Below are 21,382 nucleotides of genomic sequence, written 5' to 3' on the forward strand. Positions count from 1 at the left end.
GAGAGAGGGCGAGCGCGAGAGAGGGCGAGCGCGAGAGACGATCCGGGTCCGCTCAACACTACCAAGCACTGATCCACAGACAGAGTTCTCCGAAAGTAAAAATCATGATTTTGCTATCCAAGCATGACAAATTATTTAACAAAAACAGTTTTATTACAAAAGATTATATAAAAAAAAAAAAAAAAAAAAAAAAAAACAAACACAAAACCAATATAAAAACCACAAATAAATGCTACAGGTATTATAATTATAAATACACAAAGCATCATATCAACATAGAGATTCAGTTTTTCCAGTTCGCCATATTCACAATAGCTGCCCACAAACTATACAGTTTGCTAGAGGTATTAGAGGATAAAGGGTTATGTAGAGTCAGTCTGTCTGAAGGAGTCCATAAATAGGATAATGTCTCCCGACTCTCCCCTGTAGACATGTCAGGGGAGATATTGATCGGACATGTTGGATTTAAACATGCCCAATCCTTTAGTTCTGAAGAGAGACAAGCCGATGCCAGAGCTGCACACTCTGGTAATATAGGCTCCTGACATCAAAGTACACAAAAGAAGCCACCATGTTTGGTATTTTTTGTACACAGGGGCCTACACAAACATGGCCGCCATCACAGCCTACAAGGGACTAAAAGATACAAGTTTCTGTAAGGAAAAAGAGAACATTTTCATCATGTAGCTTCCTGACCTGAAGCAGGTCAACATATTATTGCTCCCTCTGAACATCAGGGGGGTAAAAAGAAAACAAAAAACCCCAAAACAAAACATATATACATATTTATCACATGGAAATGGATTCCATCACCAGCTTAGTCCCTGTCTACACCTACAGGTACTACGTAAGCATCATAGCTTACTAACGTCGGTCAGGAATTAGGTTGCTATGGGCAAAAAAAAACAAAACAAAAAACCCCTTTCAGATTTCAGTCTATAAACCAAATACGCTGCTTGTGAAAATGGCCTTATAAGCCAAATTATTGCATATATTAAATGATTGCTAGAGGTATACCACAGTCTTTCCCTTCTTATCCCTTTCAATAGGGATTATTGAGAAAAAAAAAAAGTTGTTAACAGTTAGGGATGAGTGAACTCAAACTGTAAAGTCCGGTGTTCGTACCGGATTCCTAGTGTCTGGTGCACAACTACAAACATGGACGTTTTACAGAAGTCTGTCAGATTGCTGAATTAAGTTTACTTAAAAAGGTGGCAACCCAAGGTAAAGCAGACAGCCAGGGGCTGATATTATCAGGCTGGGAAGGTCCATAGTTATTTGGCCCCTTCCCAGCCTAAAAATAGCCCATAACCGGGGCATCTGTTTGACGGGCCTATTCTGACGTTTTGTCTGTCTTTTCCCAATTGTCAACATACAAGGGCAATCAGGGTAATATTTTTGGGGTAGATGTCAGCTGTGAATTGATGGCTGACATCAAACCCAGAGGTTAGTAATGTAATGGAGGGTGTCTGATAGAAAGCTCTCCATTGCTAATCCCTGGGCTTGATTCCAGCTGTCCACAACCCAAAAGTATTACCCAGATTGCCACCTCACCAAGGCAATTGGGAACAGCTGGGCAAAATGCCAGAATTGCACTTCTAATGTGATGGACCACTCCTGGGGTGGCTGTGGGTTTATATTTTTAGACTGGGAAAAGCAAGATAACCGGTGATACCAGCCCCCAGCTGTCTGCTTTACCCTGGCAAGTTATCAAAAATGCTTTACCCTGGCAAGTTATCAAAAAGGAGGGGGGGGGGGGGGTTCCCCCAAAACAATTTTTTTTTTTTTTAAATTCCCCATCTAGACTTGTTTGCAGGGCAATTTTCCTGCTCTTTCCCCCCCATTTTGCTGCCCACTAGCCCTTGTTACGACCATTTTGCAGCAAAGTTCACCTCTCAATTGACAATGGGGTTTAGAGTCAAGTTTGGGTACCGAACCCTCGACTAAAGCTATGCTGAATATTTCATAGGTCTGCTCATTCCAATTCATGGTCACACAATTATTTTTTTAAGTCTCTTTATATTTTTGTTCCTTCAATTTTAATCTTTTTTTTTTAAAAAAAAAAAAATATATAAAAAAGGTTTATAAAAAGCATGGTGAAAAACAGTCAAGTTCCATAATCCAGACTTTGGTTGTACAACACATCTCATCCACAGAGTGTAGCAAGAAAAATTAGGAATGCATAGCCAGCCTAAGGCAAGAGGAAGGCACATCCAATGTCGTCCTGAGTAGTCCTGTCTATAAGAACGGGCGCTCAAACCAAAAGTTCCTAGCATAAGGTATAAAGTGTTGCCGGTTTTGATACATTTCCTCCAGTTTGGAAAGGGCAGGGGTGTTTGCATCAAAGTCCATTAAAAAAATAAAATAAAAATATAAAAAAGTGGTAAATAGCACAAAGTAGAATATAAAATAACTCAATCTTGTATATTAAGAAATGCAACAAACAACCACAAACAAAATACATATAGAATTACTACCGCTCTCTATACATACATTCCAATTCGCACATGAATTGGGGGAATTGTACAGATTTGGAAGGCAACGTTCCTTCAGTAACTGAATCTGCAGTAACTGGCAAACCATTATATAAAAAATAAGAACAGGGAAAAATGGGGGGGGGGCAAAGGGCCTCACACATCATAAATGTCTTAAATATATTTTGTATCTACATACACAAAATACTGCATAAAAATATTATATAACAAGAAAAGTGGTGCATTAACAGTTTAGACCCTGCCCCTGAATAGGTAGTGTTACACATCCGACACCCGCCTCATCTTGCATCGCCTTCCTCCGTTTTCTTATTATTGCAGCACGGCTTGTACTGTTGGGCATCAATGAGTATTTCGCCATAGCGGCCTTTGTAGATAATCCCACAGCAAACTTTTTGTCTAAAGAGGGGAAAAAAAAAAATAATAAAAATACAATACATACATACATACATACATACATACATACATACATACATACATACATACATATATATATATATATATATATATATTATATATATTATATATAAAATTCTAAATGCTGTTGTTGTTGTGTATCACAGCTCCGCTTTGACGTGAACAGTGCTGCAATACCACATTCTTGCAGTTGACACGTGTGGCGCTGTTCTGCAGCCGATCACTAGGGGTTTTAGAAGTCAGACATGCAGCGATCAGCTAATCACCAGGCCAAAAGTAGTGTAAGGCTATGTGCGCACGTTGCGTCGGTGTACCTGCAGTTTATTCTGCACGTTTTCCTTCCCTTGGTTTTTGACCAAATGGCTTTTGACCATTTTTTAGCGCTAAAAACGCATGCGTTTTTACCGCGTTTTTAGTGCGTTTTTAGCGCTTTTTACCTGCGTTTTCACCTGCGTTTCTGCAGATGCGTTTTTGAGATCAAGACACTGAGAAATAAAGTTGAATTAGTCAAAAAGAATGAAAAAAGAGAAAAAAAGTATAAAATTAACTTTTAATAAAATTATATGGGAAATTATCAATTTTAATGTAATAATAGTGGTTATGCACATTTTAACAGAAAAATAGCTAAAGTTTATTATTTTTTTACATTTATTTTTTCGGTTATTGTGTGTGTGTAAAGGAACATTAGAACCCATTTATTTTTGCCCAGAAAAGCATGCGTTTTTGGAGCCAAAAACGCAGTTGAAAAGCAGGTAAAAAGCATGAAAAACGCAGGAATTGTGATTTTGGTTGCTTTTTGCCATTTCTCATTGACTCCAATGTTAAGGAAACGCTGCAGAAATGGCAAAAACAACTGACATGCTGCTTCTTTTTCAGCATGGTTTTTGACCACAAATATGCAAATTAAACGCTGCTGAACAAAAAGCAAAGTGCAGACAGGATTTCTGCTTTTACCATAGACTTTGCTGGAAATCAAAAACGCATGCCTTTTTGCCCAAAAACGCTGCTGCCAAAAACGCTGCAGAAACGCGGGAAAAAACGCAACGTGCGAACATAGCCTAAGAATAGAAGCCAGCTAGTTACCTTTTCCAATATGTTGGATCCAGGAAGGAGAACGTGGAGTTCCTGCTGGGAGCGGTGCGTAGCTCTGTGTCAGTGTCTGTGTCGGAGTGATTGCTACAAGAGGAGGAGTGTGTGGGTGAAGCGCTGGAAGCCGTGCTGTGCGCCCCAGAAACTGTGGCAAAAAATAAAAAATTCAAAATATATAATATATATCTATATCTATATGCACATACACACACACACATATATACATATATATATACACATATATATATATATACACACACATATACATATACATATATATATATATATATATATTCAAAATATATAATCTATATATTTTATCAATATATTTCATTCTTACGCCAACCATGTACTGGTATGTATCTAATATCAATATCTATCGAAAATAGGAATGGATCCAGTAAACACTCGGGAAGTCCAGATAATTTTTTTTACTGCTATGTGGACTTCCCAATTGTTTGCTGGATCCATTCCTATATTTCCACTGCCAAGGATATTCTCCCAGTCCAGGATCCATACACCACAGGGGGAAACAGGAGGACTCATTCTGATCAGAGCTCAGACAGGTGAGCTGATCTATACTGATTAAAATAAAAAAAAATTATATATATTATACACACCCCACACCCCACCCCCCACCCGAGCCTCTGCGCCATCTAGCGAGTTATAAGGGATATTGCAACATGCCGGAGAGCATCACTTTAAAAGTTGAAAATCTTGCTTACAAAGTTTTTTCTTCATCTTCATGGCCTGCCTATTCTTCATCCTCCGAGCTGCCAGTGCTCGGATCCGTTTAGGTCTGATCCGCAGAGCCTTCAGATTAGGTCCGCCGCGGGCATCTACAACCTATAGCAACAAAAAAAAAAAACAAAAAAAACACATGGTCAAATAGACTATAATGAAAGTACAATTCATACCATGCCACCACCCTACTTTAAGGAAGATGTCAATTTCTTTCTAGGTAAACCTTACCCAAAAGTACAGGCCACAAAATATTCTACCTTAAACGGTGGCAATTGGTTACAGAAGTTAATGATACATGTTCCTCTGTTATTCCTCTTGTTAACGTATGAATAAATTAACAAAAAGGGCATCCCCATATTACTTGTCAAAATGGGGTGAGGAAAGTTTCAGACCTTATAGCCTCACTAGTGGTGGCTAATGCAGAAGATAAGTAATAAAATAAACAAGTCAAGATACATACATGATTCCAGTTTTTCTTGGAGCCAGAGGGAAGTTTCTTCCATCTCTTTACCAAAAGGACACAAGCATTGCAAATATCACCAGTACGTGTTTCATGGAGTCTATAAAGAGAACGGGAGAAAAACAAAAAAAGTTTAGATTAAAGTAATATAAAGACAAAAAAAACAACAAAGAAGGGAATTTTGTTTACTTACCGTAAATTCCTTTTCTTCTAGCTCCTATTGGGAGACCCAGACAATTGGGGTGTATAGCTTCTGCCTCCGGAGGCCACACAAAGTATTACACTTTAAAAAGTGTAACCCCTCCCCTCTGCCTATACACCCTCCCGTGCATCACGGGCTCCTCAGTTTTGGTGCAAAAGCAGGAAGGAGGAAACTTATAAATTGGTCTAAGGTAAATTCAATCCGAAGGATGTTCGGAGAACTGAAAATCATGAACCAAGAGAACAATTCAACATGAACAACATGTGTACACAAAAGAACAACCAGCCCGAAGGGAACAGGGGCGGGTGCTGGGTCTCCCAATAGGAGCTAGAAGAAAAGGAATTTACGGTAAGTAAACAAAATTCCCTTCTTCTTTGTTGCTCCATTGGGAGACCCAGACAATTGGGACGTCCAAAAGCAGTCCCTGGGTGGGTAAAAGAATACCTCGATAAAAAGAGCCGAAAAACGGCCCCCTCTTACAGGTGGGCGACCGCCGCCTGAAGGACTCGCCTACCTAGGCTGGCATCTGCCGAAGCATAGGCATGCACCTGATAGTGTTTCGTGAAAGTGTGCAGACTCGACCACGTAGCTGCCTGACACACCTGCTGAGCCGTAGCCTGGTGCCGCAATGCCCAGGATGCACCTACGGCTCTGGTAGAATGGGCCTTCAGCCCTGAAGGAATCGGAAGCCCAGAAGAATGGTAGGCTTCAAGAATCGGTTCCTTGATCCACCGAGCCAAGGTTGACTTGGAAGCCTGCGACCCCTTACGCTGGCCAGCGACAAGGACAAAGAGCGCATCCGAACGGCGCAGGGGCGCCGTGCGAGAAATGTAGAGCCGGAGCGCTCTCACGAGATCTAACAAGTGCAAATCCTTTTCACATTGGTGAACTGGATGAGGACAAAAGGAAGGTAAGGAGATATTCTGATTGAGATGAAAAGGGGATACCACCTTAGGGAGAAATTCCGGGACCGGACACAGAACCACCTTATCCTGGTGAAACACCAGGAAGGGGGCTTTGCATGACAGCGCTGCTAGCTCAGACACTCTCCGAAGTGATGTGACTGCCACTAGGAAGGCCACCTTCTGCGAAAGGCGTGATAGAGAGAGACATCCCGCATCGGCTCGAAAGGTGGTTTCTGAAGAGCCGTTAGCACCCTGTTAAGATCCCAGGGTTCCAGCAGACGCTTGTAAGGTGGGACTATGTGGCAAACTCCCTGCAGGAACGTGCGGACCTGCGGAAGCCTGGCTAGACACTTTTGAAAAAACACGGAAAGCGCCGATACTTGTCCCTTGAGAGAGCCGAGAGACAAACCCTTGTCCATTCCGGATTAAAGGAAAGAAAGGAAAGTGGGTAAGGCAAACGGCCAGGGGGTAAAACCCCGATCAGAGCACCAGGATAAGAAGATCCTCCAAGCCCTGTGATAGATCTTGGCGGACGTTGGTTTCCTGGCTTGTCTCATAGTGGCAATGACATCTTGAGATAACCCTGAGGACGCTAGGAGCCAGGACTCAATGGCCACACAGTCAGGTTGAGGGCCGCAGAATTCAGATGGAAAAATGGCCCTTGAGACAGCAAGTCTGGTCGGTCTGGGAGTGCCCACGGTTGACCCACCGTGAGGTGCCACAGATCCGGGTACCACGACCTCCTCGGCCAGTGTGGAGCGACAAGGATGGCGCTGCGGCAGTCGGACCTGATCTTGCGCAACACTCTGGGCAGCAGTGCCAGAGGAGGAAATACATAAGGCAGTCGAAACTGCGACCAATCCTGAACTAATGCGTCCGCCGCCAGAGCTCTGTGATCTTGAGACCGTGCCATGAATGCCGGGACTTTGTTGTTGTGCCGAGACGCCATGAGGTCGACGTCCGGCGTTCCCCAGCGGCAACAGATCTCTTGAAACACGTCCGGGTGAAGAGACCATTCCCCTGCGTCCATGCCCTGGCGACTGAGAAAGTCTGCTTCCCAGTTTTCTACGCCCGGGATGTGAACTGCGGAGATGGTGGAGGCTGTGGCTTCCGCCCACAGCAGAATCCGCCGAACTTCTTGGAAGGCCTGACGACTGCGTGTGCCGCCCTGGTGGTTGATGTACGCGACCGCCGTGGCGTTGTCTGACTGTATGCGGATCTGTCTCCCCTCCAGCCACCGATGGAACGCCTTTAGGGCTAGATACACTGCCCTTATCTCCAGAACATTGATCTGAAGGGAGGACTCTGTCGGAGTCCAGGTTCCCTGAGCCCTGTGGTGGAGGAAGACCGCTCCCCACCCTGACAGACTCGCGTCCGTCGTGACCACAGCCCAGGATGGGGGCAGGAATGATTTTCCCTTCGACAAGGAAGTGGGAAGAAGCCACCACTGAAGAGAGGTTTTGGCTGCCAGTGAAAGAGACGTTCCTGTCTAGGGACGTCGACCTCCTGTCCCATTTGCGGAGAATGTCCCATTGAAGTGGACGCAGATGAAACTGCGCAAAGGGAACTGCCTCCATTGCTGCCACGATCTTCCCTAGGAAGTGCATGAGGCGCCTCAAGGGGTGTGACTGGGTCCGAAGGAGAGAGTGCACCCCTGTCTGCAGCGAACGCTGTTTGTCCAGCGGAAGCTTCACTATCGCTGAGAGAGTATGAAACTTAGAAGATCGTCTAAGTAAGGGATCACCGAGTGGCCCTGAGAGTGTAGGACCGCCACCACGGATGCCATGACCTTGGTGAAGACCCGTGGGGCTGTCGCCAGGCCGAAAGGCAGTGCCACAAACTGAAGGTGTTCGTCCCCGATGGTGAAACGCAGGAAGCGTTGATGCTCTGGTGCAATCGGCACATGGAGATAAGCATCCCTGATGTCGATTGAGGCTAGGACGTCTCCTTGGGACATCGAGGCGATGACAGAACGGAGAGATTCCATCCGGAACCGTCTGGTTCTCACGTGTCTGTTGAGCAGTTTGAGGTCCAGAACGGGGCGGAATGATCCGTCCTTTTTTGGCACCACGAACAAGTTGGAGTAAAAACCGCGACCACGTTCTTGAATGGGAACGGGAATCACAACTCCTTCTGCCTTCAGAGTGTTCACCGCCTGAAAAAGTGCATCGGCTCGCTCGGGGGGGCGGAGATGTTCTGAAGAAACGAGTCGGAGGACGAGAGCTGAGCTCTATCCTGTAACCGTGCGACAGAATGTCTCTCACCCATCGGTCTTGGACATGTGGCCACCAGGCGTCGCAAAAGCGGGAGAGCCTGCCACCGACCGAGGATGCGGTTTGGGGAGGCCGAAAGTCATGAGGAGGCCGCCTTGGAGGCGGTTCCTCCGGCGGGCTTTGGAGGACGTGACTTAGACCGCCATGCAGAAGAGTTCCTCTGGCCCTTCTCTGACCTGTTGGACGTGGAGGAATGGGACCTGGCTGAGGGCCGAAAGGACCGAAACCTCGATTGAATTTTTCGTTGCTGAGGTTTGTACTGGGGTAAGGAGGTCTCCTTTCCCTTGGATTGTTTAATAATTTCATCCAATTGCTCGCCAAACAAACGGTCGCCAGAAAATGGCAAACCGGTTAAGAACTTCTTGGAAGCAGAGTCTGCCTTCCATTCGCGTAGCCACATGGCCCTGCGGACTGCCACCGAATTGGCGGACGCTACCGCTGTACGGCTCGCTGAGTCCAGGACGGCGTTCATGGCGTAGGACGAAAAGGCCGATGCCTGAGAAGTCAAAGACACAACTTGCGGAGCAGAGGTACGTGTGACTGCATTAATCTCAGACAGACAAGCCGAGATAGCTTGGAGTGCCCACACGGCTGCAAAGGCCGAAGCAAAAGACGCGCCTATGGCTTCATAGATGGATTTCATCAGGAGCTCTATTTGCCTGTCAGTGGCATCCTTGAGCGATGAACCATCTGCCACTGATACTACGGATCTAGCCGCCAGTCTAGAGACTGGAGGATCCACCTTGGGACACTGAGCCCAACCCTTAACTACGTCAGGGGGGGAAGGGGTAACGTGTGTCATTAAGGCGCTTAGTAAAGCGCTTGTCCGGAAATGCTCTGTGCTTCTGGACAGCATCTCTGAAGTTAGAGTGATCGAAAAACGCACTCCGTGTACGTTTGGGAAACCTAAACTGGTGTTTCTCCTGCTGTGAAGCCGACTCCTCTATAGGTGGAGTTGGGGGAGAAAGATCTAGCACCTGGTTGATGGACGCTATAAGGTCATTTACTATGGCGTCCCCTTCAGGTGTATCAAGATTGAGAGCAACGTCAGGATCAGAGCCCTGAGCTGCGACCTCCGCCTCATCCTCCAGAGAGTCCTCATGCTGAGACCCCGAACAGCGTGATGAAGCCGGGGAAGGTTCCCAGCGAGCCCGCTTAGCCGGTCTGGGACTGCGGTCCGTATCGGAGTCCTCCCCGTGGGACCTAGGTGTCACCCCAGGAGCACTCTGCTGCACCGACCGAGAGGGGCCTGGGGGCGATGAACTCACAGTGCCCGGGGCCTGTGTGACCGATCTGGACTGCAAGGCTTCTAGTATCTTAGCAGACCATCTGTCCATAGACTGAGCCATGGATTGTGAAAGCGACTCAGAGAGTTTCTCAGCCAAAACTGCAAACTCTGTCCCTGCCACCTGGACAGTGGAAGCCGGCGGTTCTACCTGAGCCGAGGGTCCCACCAGTGCCCGAGGCTCCGGCTGAGTGAGTGCCACAGGGGCCGAGCATTGCACACAGTGAGGGTAGGTGGAACCTGCAGGTAACATAGCCGCACAAGAGGTACAGATTGCAAAATAAGCCTGTGTCTTGGCACCCTTGCTCTTTGCGGACGACATGCTGTAGTCTCCTCTGAGAGTGATCACTGAGGGTATATAGCCAAAAGCAAAACAATGCGGCCGAACAGAGAAAATATATATATATATATATATATATATATATATATATATATATATATATATATATATATATATATATATATATATATATATATATATATATATATATATATATATATATATATATATATATATATATATATATATATATATATATATATATATATATATATATATATATATATATATATATATATATATATATATATATACACACACACACACACACATACACATATATATATTATATATACACACACTTCGGCACCCAAGGGGGGCCAGCACCGGGTAATCGGTGTGGCTTACCGACCGCCCAAAGCGGTTGTGTGTCCACCAGATTCCCTGCCTGGGCCTCCCAGAGCTGTAGAGCTCGTTCTGAAATCCTCCACCGGCAGAAGTGATTGTAAATATGGCTGCCAGAGCTCTCAGGGGAGGAGGGAGCCGTGGGCGTGACTAATAAAGTGCGGGAATCTGGTGCCCCACAGTGCTCAGTGAGGGGGGAGGAGAACACCTAAGTATGCTCCAGCCCTCACTGCCGACGTCCAGTCGACCGTCCCGCCCTTACCCCTGACTGGCAGGCCCGGGGGCGGGAGTTATGGTACTAGGCCGCAGAAGCCGGGGACTAAATTTAATAGCGCGGCCGGCAAACAGGCGCGGCCGGCAAACAGGCGCGGTCGTCCCGGTCGTCACAAAAAAACAGCAGCCGCTGCAGCGTTTGTAACACAGGCGCTCCATGCACCGTCCCCAAGGGGACACAGAGTACCTTATAGATGCAGGGCCCGGTCCCTGATGGTACTCAGTCTCCTGTCCGTCAGATTCCCCCAGGGGCTGCGGAGGGAGCCCGGTCCCAGTGAATGGTGACCGGTTAGGATCCCACTTCTCCCAGAGCCTCTAAGGGATGGGGAAGGAAAAACGGCATGTGGCTCCAGCCTTTGTACCCGCAATGGGTACCTCAACCTTAACAGCACCGCCGACTTAGTGGGGTGAGAAGGGAGCATGCCGGGGGCCCTGTTAGGGCCCTCTTTTCTTCCATCCGATACAATCAGCAGCTGCTGCTGACTAAAATGGGAGCTTGAGTGAATGTGTGCCTCCTTCAACACAAAGCATAAAACTGAGGAGCCCGTGATGCACGGGAGGGTTTAGAGGCAGAGGGGAGGGGTTACACTTTTTAAAGTGTAATACTTTGTGTGGCCTCCGGAGACAGAAGCTATACACCCCAATTGTCTGGGTCTCCCAATGGAGCGACAAAGAAACACAACATTCCCATTTTCAGAGAGCTATTGTCAGAGCTTGGGAAAATTTTGCTTATTTTTGCAATTTACTTATTAAAATTTTTAGTATGTTCTTGAAATATTAACACTTTTCTTCTCTTTACAACTCGTTGCCTGCTGTCTCGCTTGCAAGTAAAAACGCCAACATAACTTAAGCAGTTAATTTCTCATATTACCAGCACTATCTGACAATATCCCATTATGAAGATGGAAATAACCCTTGAACTACAACTCTCAGCATGAACCCACGCCAGCTGCCATAGCCACGTATAGTCTAGCTCTGCCACAACATACATACAAACCAGCATGGTGGAATCCTTACCCAAAACAATTCTGGAAATCCCCCTCATAGCGCTGACTGTCTGTAAATCGGCTGCTCGAGGATTTGGCTTTGCAGATACAGCAGCCTCTGGAGCTTCTGTAGGTCTTTGGTTTGTAAAACCCAATCATTTTTTTTCCTCCTGGAATGGGACAAGCTAAAATAAAAAAAAAAAAAAAAGAAGGGGGAAGAAAAAAATAAAAATAAAGTTAAAACTTTCAATTGAACAACTGAAGTAAAGAATCTACATACACGAGTAGGTTATGTTCCCTTAATGCGAGGAACTGCCAGGAAGAACTAGAAGAGGGAGAGGCAGGACCACACGATGGGAGACAACCTTATGAAAAACTAAATATGGCCGACAATGGTAGTAATAAGGTAATTTATTGAAGGCAGTTTATAACAATAGATATATACTTTAGGGATTTGGTGCTTTCCAGACCACCAGGTATAGGAGTTCAGTAATTTGGGCTTTGGGTTCTCAATACACAAAATGGAAGATATAAGCCACAAAAGTTCCACATGGCATCATAGGAGGAGATCAAAGCCACCGGATCAGAGGAGCATTAAGACTGGATTAGCTCCTGAGCCTTGAGGGCTTCTTTGGTTTCGAGTTAATTGAAGATCACAGGTGATAAATGCATGCGAGAAGCTCCTGCACCATCTATGGACCCATGAGTTACAAAGAACTTGTAGCCATGGACCCCAATAATTTAAATCAAGGGCCTAAGTGGACATCACTCTCTGCTTCCCCTCAGAAAAAGGACCCAGGCTCTAGCAATGTGAAGGAAAATAGTGCACCTAACCCACTCTTCTGACACCTAAAGATTACAGGGGACGTCCGGGACTTTAATATTGATGACCTATCCATATGATTGTCGAGGGTGCCGGGTGTCGCAATCTCACCTATCAGACATTGATGGCTTATCCTAAGGATAGGTCATCAATGTTAAAGTCCCAGACGAACCATTTAAGAAATTAGTTCTGCTCTATACAATTAAAGAATTAAATATTAATCTATTTTACCATAGACCATCAGGAAATAAAATATTAGTCTATTCTTCTATGCGAGACCCCCGGTGGAATCAAATATTAACCCATTATACCAATAGAGACAAGGGAGTTTTCTGCATTGAATATCAGGAAGTAAAATATTAGCCCTTAGGTCAGTGGAAAGCGTGTTGCGCTCAGCTCCCATTCACTTCAATAGCCTTTAGAGCTTCTGTACCCAAAAATTGCCACTAAAGTATAGGTACTGTACAGTCCCACCTCTGTACTTCCAGCAGCAGAAGGACCTGACACCAGCTGATAAGTTGGTGTGGAAGGTCCCCACTGATGCGATGTTGATGTCCTAATTAGTGATGAGGGATCGTGCTCTTTATCACTAGATCAAGCTTCGGGGGTGCTCGAGATGCTCGGTACTTTCTCACTCGTCCCTGACCCTCCTGTAGATCTTCTGGGAAAATGCTCACGTTCCCCATTGACTGCCAATATACTCGGTACACGAAAAGAGCCCGTTTGAGCCCCCAACTGCTCGTTATAGCACCAAGCATGGTAGTGCTCACTCATTACAAGTTCTAATCTTTGGTTGTGAACCCACTCTTTACACCTTATCTTTTTTTTTTCACTAACAGTCCACCAAGGTTTTTCTTTTAGCTTTCCATCCCAACCACAAATCTGCCTTCTAAAAAAGGAAGACTCGTGTAAAGATATTTTGTAAAGTCTGAAACGATCTCAGTTAAGTTTACAGGTGGTTAAGAGCTGTCAAACATACGGAGGCCAATAAGGCGACAGACAACACATGAATGTGGTACTCAGGTCAGCCTCCTGACACTGAGAATAGGTTGCGAATCAGCAGAGCAGGATAAGTGATTTACGTGCGGTTTGGGTCATTGTTATGACCACTGACACATAAGATCTAACCAAGATAACCACAGCTGTCAAGACCTGATGTCTTCAAATGTGGCCACCATCAATCTAAGCCTTAGAAAGACAGCAAACAACAAAGATCAGCCAGCAATGCATCATCGAATACCGGTACCTAAGTCATTACAACAAGAATGTGAGCAATGTATCAGTCCCAGCACACAGGAGGACCTGTCTGACTCAAGCCAGAAACGAGAGATCAGCCAAAAATCCAACAAGTTTATATTGTGACTGCTGCATTGCCATCACAATGCGAAGCCATGATGAACATTAGCTGTAGGGCAACACTGATCTTCAAGCCCCTTTAATAAGCAGACCAGAGAATCAAAATGGCGGATTTTTTTTCTTCCTATGGCAAGTTAATTTTGATGTTTTATAGCAATAGCCCGCTGAAACAGTGATGTCTAATAATTCAGTGCTTCCAATAATCTTCCAGTAATCTGGCACTCATCAGGTCACAGATATTCCATGAGAGATTTACACAACTATACGTAAAGACCACTGTCAAAACTGGCGGCAATTTACCCTTCTTTAGACATATTGCACAAAATGTCATACTCACTCCAGTACATGATTGGCGTAAAAATGGAATAATATATATATATATATATATATATATATATATATAATTTATTTGTGTCGTTTTTGAGGTACAGTAGGTTTAACATATGTTTTTTTGCTTCAAAATCCACAAAGTGTTTTTTTCACATTTTTTTTTAAATAGTCATGTCAGAATTTAGGGCAGATTCCAGGAATAATCTGCATTAGGCCTCATTAAAACTTCTTTGAATGATGGATCGGTCATTTTGATCAGAACAGAGTGGGTTATGAGTATCATCATTAATAATAATAATAAAAAAAAAGTTTCCCACCTCTGTGTCAGTGACTGTATCCAAATGTGGTCTGATTTATTTTTTTTTCGCAAGTCCTTGGACTTGCGTTGCTGATTTTGAACAGATCCCTGGATCAAAAAACACGCACACAAAAATAAAAACAAAAATGGACATGTTCCTGGCTGCGATGTTCCGACATGTGAATGGCCCCATAGAATATCACAGCTAGCACTCCTGTCCGCAAACCCCACAGATAGCACTCGAAAATATCAGACATCTCAATGAGCCATTACAGGGGTTGTCTGGTTAAAGCAAGTAATCACTTACAATAGGTGATAACTAATGATGGCCAAGTGTCGTCGCGACTGCTCAATACTAGATCGAGCATTGGGGTGCTTGGTTACTCTGAGTATGGCGAGTGCTCGGATGTGCTGTTCGTGAAACATCGCACACAAAGCGATGGCTCGCTTCACTGAATGACAAAAGATGGCCGCCCAGTGAGAGCCACATGCAGTCTCTGAATAGCTCTCACTGGGAGGGGGGCAGCTTAAAGAAAAGTTTATGGATGCAATGTGTATTAAAATAAATAAATAAATAAAATAATAGCACCCCCCCCTCCCTCAGAAATGATGTTTATGGGCCGAACTGTCCAATCATTGACTTCCATAATGCTCATTACTCGAGCTAAACCCGTCCAACTAGAGTAAACTGCACTCAGGCATCGTAGTGTTCACTCATTGTACTGCTCGCTCATCTCTAGTGAACCTGTTGGTCGGTGGGTGTCTTGCACCAGATTCGTTTATCACTGTTAAAGTGAAGCAAAGTGCCACACTGGCTACTCCACTCCTTACATATGGAGCTGCCAAGCATTGCACACTCATGTTTTTCCAAAAGACCCATAGGGGGAATAAATGGACAGGTGTTTAGGCATCCATCCAACCTACCGTGCCATCTTGTATTGGCAACACACATTCCCTGATAAACAGCATTGAGACCCCTCCCCACCCTGGCAGATAAAAATGATCACTAATGATGAGCGAGCACTACCATGCTCAGATCTCATAATGAGCAGTTGGGTACTCAAGTCGCGAGTATCCAAGTATAATAGGAGTCAATGGGGATCTCGAGTCCCTCAATGACTGCCATTATACTCTGGTACTCAAGCTATGAGCATCCAACTGCTAGTTGAGTACCGACGATTACAGCAGTGCTCACTCATCACTACAGATAGTTTGACTCCAGATTAAAGGGGCTTCGGATGCGATATGCTAACGACCCCCTGGCTCTGCTGCGAGCATGAGCTGAGTGTCATGCGACTGTGACCCGATCTTGCAATCAGGCCACAGCTGCGAAGCTGAGGGCAAGCGCTGCGGAGAGGGAGGGGGTTCTCCCCCATCTCCTCCATGGTCAGCCTGTGCTGGGATAACATCCGAGTGCAGTCCGATGTTTCTCTCGCATTCACTTGGATGGGTGCGAGTGATATGGCTCTCGCAGCAAATCGCAGCATGTTGCGACTTTTCTCACATCCAGAATCTGGATGCGAGAAAACCTGACCAACTGCTCTCCCTCATTGACTAACATTGATATTCTCACATTGCACTCGTCCGTTCTTCACGCTCGTGTGAGCGTGCCCTTAAGAAATGATAGTTATTCCACCAGATGTTTCACCAAATAAAAAAAAAAAAAAAAAAACAAAAAAAAAAAACACACACACCACAACACTGAACAGCAAATTGCATTGAGCTGAATACAAACTTTTTCAAATGGTTTTTGAAACAGATCCACTAAAAAAAAATAAAATAAAAAAAAAAACCAAAAACCTAGCAAAGACACATACAAAAAACCCAGTACCCTCCTAAAAACACCCCAACCTCCTGGTAAATATACTGTGATGTTCTCCCCGTGTTTTCATGGGTTTCCTCCAGTTTTCGCCCACATGCCAAAGTGACTGATAGGAACCTTAGATTATGAGCCCCAATGGGGACAGTGTTACTGATGTATGGAATAGAGCTATATGAGTGAATATTTTGTCTTTGACGACCCGTCCATGCGCTCAGTGATTGCCGACGCCATCATTCCCTCTCCCCCGCAGTATCATGTTATCGGCCTGTTTACACCGGGCGATCTGCAGCAGATAGTGTCCATTTCTACCAGTGTCTTGCTCATCCGTTGGGACTTTTACATTTTTAGACAGGCCAATAGTCAGGCACGAGCCTTGCAATGGGCACCATAACAGTTTTGCATGGGGTAATCAATCATGGATGCACGTCCCTTTAAATCCAGATGCCATTAGGTTTCAGAGGGACCAGGCTGGCTCAGATTCCAGTGCTCCCAGTTACAGGTCTGCTGGTTTTTTGGCAGAGCACATGGACACCTCTCGGAGGGGGTGGTCTCCAGGGTACGGGCCTGTAGTACATGGCAGGGATGACATGCTGGGCTCTGTACATGCCTTTGTTTTGCCTACGTGCAGCAGCAGCAGCCATGGCCACCCACAGGGCTCCCCACCCCCACCCATCACATTTCTGCACCCCTAAATGCCTACAGAACTGCAACAACACCCCCTCCCCCCATAATCCGACAGTGCACCCACTAATACAGGGGTGTACATACTTTAGTGGATTGCACTTTTTGCATTGGATGACATGTGTTGCACGGCATGGCTTCCGATGGCCCTCCTGCATTCGGAGTGTCAGTGCCCCCCACCTCGTGCATCACTACATTCTGCGCCATCTGCACCTCCATGAGGTGAACAATGGAGGAAGCGTGCAGCGCTGACACATGGCACCGACACTGCAGCGTGCACCTCGCCCGTGTCCCGCCTCTCCGGGGACTTTCACGCGACTTCTGCCCAGTGCGACCATATTACATGCGTCTATACAAAGTGACAAGACAGGAGCACGATGCACAAGCGTGCAAACAGCCAGAGCGTGCACAGCTACTGTCGCCGGAGCCTAACACGCGATATATCGCGACAGGAGACACGCGCGCCGCCGACATTGCACTTACCAGAACTTTGTTTGATGTTTGCAGCGTCCCCCGGTGACACACTGGTGGCAGAGAATGAAGCGAAATGATTCCCGCGTCTACTGCGCCTGCGCCGTTCCCACGCTCAGCTACTCTTCAATCAAGCTCATTTGCATAAGGGCGGTGACGTCACTCTTCCCGCTTTTCTATTGTCCTTTTATGGGAGAGGGTCTGGGCGGGAAAACGTGTGAGGAGAAATTGTCACAGGCGGAGGGAGGAGGCGACGACGGCTTCATAACAAAAGCAGTGGTTGGTCCAGGCCCAGGACGCTCGTACTGGAGCCATGGCCAGCTGACTACAACAATGGCTGACAGGGCAATACCGTCCTATACTATAACAGCCATAATGTTAAGAAATTGCCCGTTTCTTTGTTCCCAAAGCAAATTTTAACTTTCCTGACAGCCATTTTTTTTTCTTATGACCTGTGTCACTTTATGTGGTAATAACTTTTGCGGACGCTAGTACATATTCCAGAGATTTAAAAAAAAGTAGCTGAAAAATTTGCTGTTTTTCACATTTTTTAATGATTTACACCCTTAAAACAAATAGTCATACCGCACTTCTCTTAACAGCTTTCAGCTCGATCTTGAGCCGTGGCAACTTGATGGATGAACTCTGTAGGAAGATCGATTTTCAGCCTAGATAGGTCCACTAGGGTCTTCTCTGCCTAGACGGGTGGGTCCGCCAGAGTCTTCTCTGCCTAGACGGGGGGGTCCGCCAGAGTCTTCTCCGCCTAGACGGGTGGGTCCGCCAGAGTCTTCTCTGCCTAGACGGGTGGGTTCGCCAGAGTCTTCTCCGCCTAGACGGGTGGGTCCGCCAGAGTCTTCTCCGCCTAGACGGGTGGGTCCGCCAGAGTCTTCTCCGCCTAGACGGGTGGGTCCGCCAGAGTCTTCTCCGCCTAGACGGGTGGGTCCGCCAGAGTCTTCTCCGCCTAGACGGGTGGGTCCGCCAGAGTCTTCTCCGCCTAGACGGGTGGGTCCGCCAGAGTCTTCTCCGCCTAGACGGCTGGGTCCGCCAGAGTCTTCTCCGCCTAGACGGCTGGGTCCGCCAGAGTCTTCTCCGCCTAGACGGCTGGGTCCGCCAGAGTCTTCTCCGCCTAGACGGCTGGGTCCGCCAGAGTCTTCTCCGCCTAGACGGCTGGGTCCGCCAGAGTCTTCTCCGCCTAGACGGGTGGGTCCGCCAGAGTCTTCTCCGCCTAGACGGGTGGGTCCGCCAGAGTCTTCTCCGCCTAGACGGGTGGGTCCGCCAGAGTCTTCTCCGCCTAGACGGGTGGGTCCGCCAGAGTCTTCTCCGCCTAGACGGGTGGGTCCGCCAGAGTCTTCTCCGCCTAGACAGGTAGAGCCACCAGCGTCTTCTCCGCCTAGACAGGTAGAGCCACCAGCGTCTTCTCCTCCTAGACACATAGGGCCGCCGGCGTCTTCTCCGCCTAGACAGGTGGGTCCGCCGGCGTCTTCTCCGCCTAGACAGGTGGGTCCGCCGGCGTCTTCTCCGCCTAGACAGGTGGGTCCGCCGGCGTCTTCTCCGCCTAGACAGGTGGGTCCGCCGGCGTCTTCTCCGCCTAGACAGGTGGGTCCGCCGGCGTCTTCTCCGCCTAGACAGGTGGGTCCGCCGGCGTCTTCTCCGCCTAGACAGGTGGGTCCGCCGGCGTCTTCTCCGCCTAGACAGGTGGGTCCGCCGGCGTCTTCTCCGCCTAGACAGGTGGGTCCGCCGGCGTCTTCTCCGCCTAGACAGGTGGGTCCGCCGGCGTCTTCTCCGCCTAGACAGGTGGGTCCGCCGGCGTCTTCTCCGCCTAGACAGGTGGGTCCGCCGGCGTCTTCTCCGCATAGACAGGTGGGTCCGCCGGCGTCTTCTCCGCATAGACAGGTGGGTCCGCCGGCGTCTTCTCCGCCTAGACAGGTGGGTCCGCCGGCGTCTTCTCCGCCTAGACAGGTGGGTCCGCCGGCGTCTTCTCCGCCTAGACAGGTGGGTCCGCCGGCGTCTTCTCCGCCTAGACAGGTGGGTCCGCCGGCGTCTTCTCCGCCTAGACAGGTGGGTCCGCCGGCGTCTTCTCCGCCTAGACAGGTGGGTCCGCCGGCGTCTTCTCCGCCTAGACAGGTGGGTCCGCCGGCGTCTTCTCCGCCTAGACAGGTGGGTCCGCCGGCATCTTCTCCGCCTAGACAGGTGGGTCCGCCGGCATCTTCTCCGCCTAGACAGGTGGGTCCCCCGGCATCTTCTCCGCCTAGACAGGTGGGTCCGCCGGCATCTTCTCCGCCTAGACAGGTGGGTCCGCCGGCATCTTCGCCGCATAGACAGGTAGGCCTGCCAGGGATTTCTCCGCTTAGACAAGTATGTCCACCAGGGTCTTCACTGCTGTTTTCTTGATAGTTTCAAGCCATCAAGTTACTGGTCTTCCTCTTCACCGTGTTCCTTCTATTCGTCCGACCATGATGTCCTTCTCCAGTGATTGCTCTCTTCCTATGAGGTGTCCAAAGTAGGCAAGTCGTGGCTTGATGATCCTTGCTTTGACTGACATGTCAGGCTTGATTTGTTCCAAAATTGATTTGTTTGTTCTTGCCATCTATGGAATTGATAACATCCTTCTCCAGCGCCACCTTTCAAAAGTGATGATTCTTCTGTCTTGTTTATCATCCAGGTTTTGCATCCATAAGTGACTACAGAAAAGAACAGATTATATACAAGCCGTATGTATACTACCCAAAGTAGTTAAAAAATAACAGGCCACTTTTACATTGTGTTCCTCTCCCAGTTCAGTGGTCCCGTCAAGGTTATCGTCCCAACCACCCACAAAACAGGTTTTGGACGTATGCGCCGATGGGGTCATTGACTATAAGGCTATGTGCCCACGGGAGATTAAACCTGCGGATTTATCTGCGCAAAATCCGCTGATTTTTTGCATTTTCCAGATAAAGCCGCAGGTTTCAGCATGTACAGACACTCCCCATGTTATCCTATGGTACACAGGGAGTGCTGTGTCCATGCTGCGGATACGTGCGGCTGCGGAACATGCTGCGGATGTCCTGCAGCCATACGTAATTGCATTTCAATTATTTCTGCTGAAATCCCGGCTCTCCACTATGGAGATAGAGGTCGGGACTTCCGCAGGTAAGCCGCACGAATGCCCGTAGGTTTACCGCAGCCATTTCACTGTACTACCTGCGGATCCCAGCGAGCAGCTGCAGGAAACCTGCGGACATATCTGTGGATATATCCGCTGGTACAAACTCCCATGGGCACATAGTCTTATTGTGCAGACAAACCTTCTGCTCTCGTGCATAATTTTTGGGAGTATACGCTCACTGGAGGTGGACACCCAGACACAGTCTACTACGTCTGGGTGCTCACCAATAGGTGTATACTGCTGAAGATGGTGCATGACAGGGCACACGGTGACAGTCTGCACAATTATAGTCAGTGGCTGAATAGGGCTGAACAAATGATCAAATAGGAAAATTAGTTTGTTTTAGAATTTTGTGAGCACAATGTCTGGCATTTTTAGGCGCAAAGACACTAAAAAAAAAAAAATGCTGGAAGAAGGCAGGTGAACATACCCTAAGGCCACAGGCACAGTACATTTGAGTATTTGGTGAATTTCTCACCTCAGTATTTGTATGGGTACGGATCCACTTGCCGATGCGAAACTTGCATGAGTCATATGCATCACCTGGCACGGCCACACACTCTCCTGCCAGGAGCCGGTCGGCTGCATGTATTTCTATGCAGCTGAGACGCTCGCGTCCGGTGAGCGTCAGGCCGTGCCAGG

The 21,382-nt window shown here is 47.3% G+C and overlaps 1 protein-coding gene across 1 annotated transcript; it reads right to left on the minus strand.

Moving 5' to 3' along the window:
* Positions 1-213: 213 nt before the first annotated feature.
* Positions 214-17,688, minus strand: SINHCAF (SIN3-HDAC complex associated factor). The gene is made up of 6 exons (XM_075342139.1): positions 17,605-17,688; positions 11,843-11,996; positions 5,203-5,302; positions 4,724-4,844; positions 3,993-4,143; positions 214-2,891 (listed from the first exon to the last, which is right to left on the minus strand). The coding sequence occupies exons 2-6, from the start codon at positions 11,968-11,970 to the stop codon at positions 2,774-2,776; spliced, it is 618 nt and encodes a 205-aa protein (XP_075198254.1). The 5' UTR covers positions 11,971-11,996; positions 17,605-17,688; the 3' UTR covers positions 214-2,773.
* Positions 17,689-21,382: the final 3,694 nt, after the last annotated feature.

This window comes from Anomaloglossus baeobatrachus, chromosome 4, assembly GCF_048569485.1.
Source record: "Anomaloglossus baeobatrachus isolate aAnoBae1 chromosome 4, aAnoBae1.hap1, whole genome shotgun sequence".
Taxonomy (NCBI): domain Eukaryota; kingdom Metazoa; phylum Chordata; class Amphibia; order Anura; family Aromobatidae; genus Anomaloglossus; species Anomaloglossus baeobatrachus.

Bases quoted from the DNA above. Each gene is read 5' to 3' on its own strand.
- SINHCAF (XM_075342139.1), bottom strand. From the start codon at position 11,970: ATGATTGGGTTTTACAAACCAAAGACCTACAGAAGCTCCAGAGGCTGC. The intron at 5,303-11,842 runs GTAAGGATTCCA...TTCTCTTTATAG, and splicing joins GATTTCCAGAATTGTTTTGG to ACTCCATGAAACACGTACTG. The intron at 4,144-4,723 runs GTAAGCAAGATT...TTTTTGCCACAG, and splicing joins GAAGATGAAGAAAAAACTTT to TTTCTGGGGCGCACAGCACG.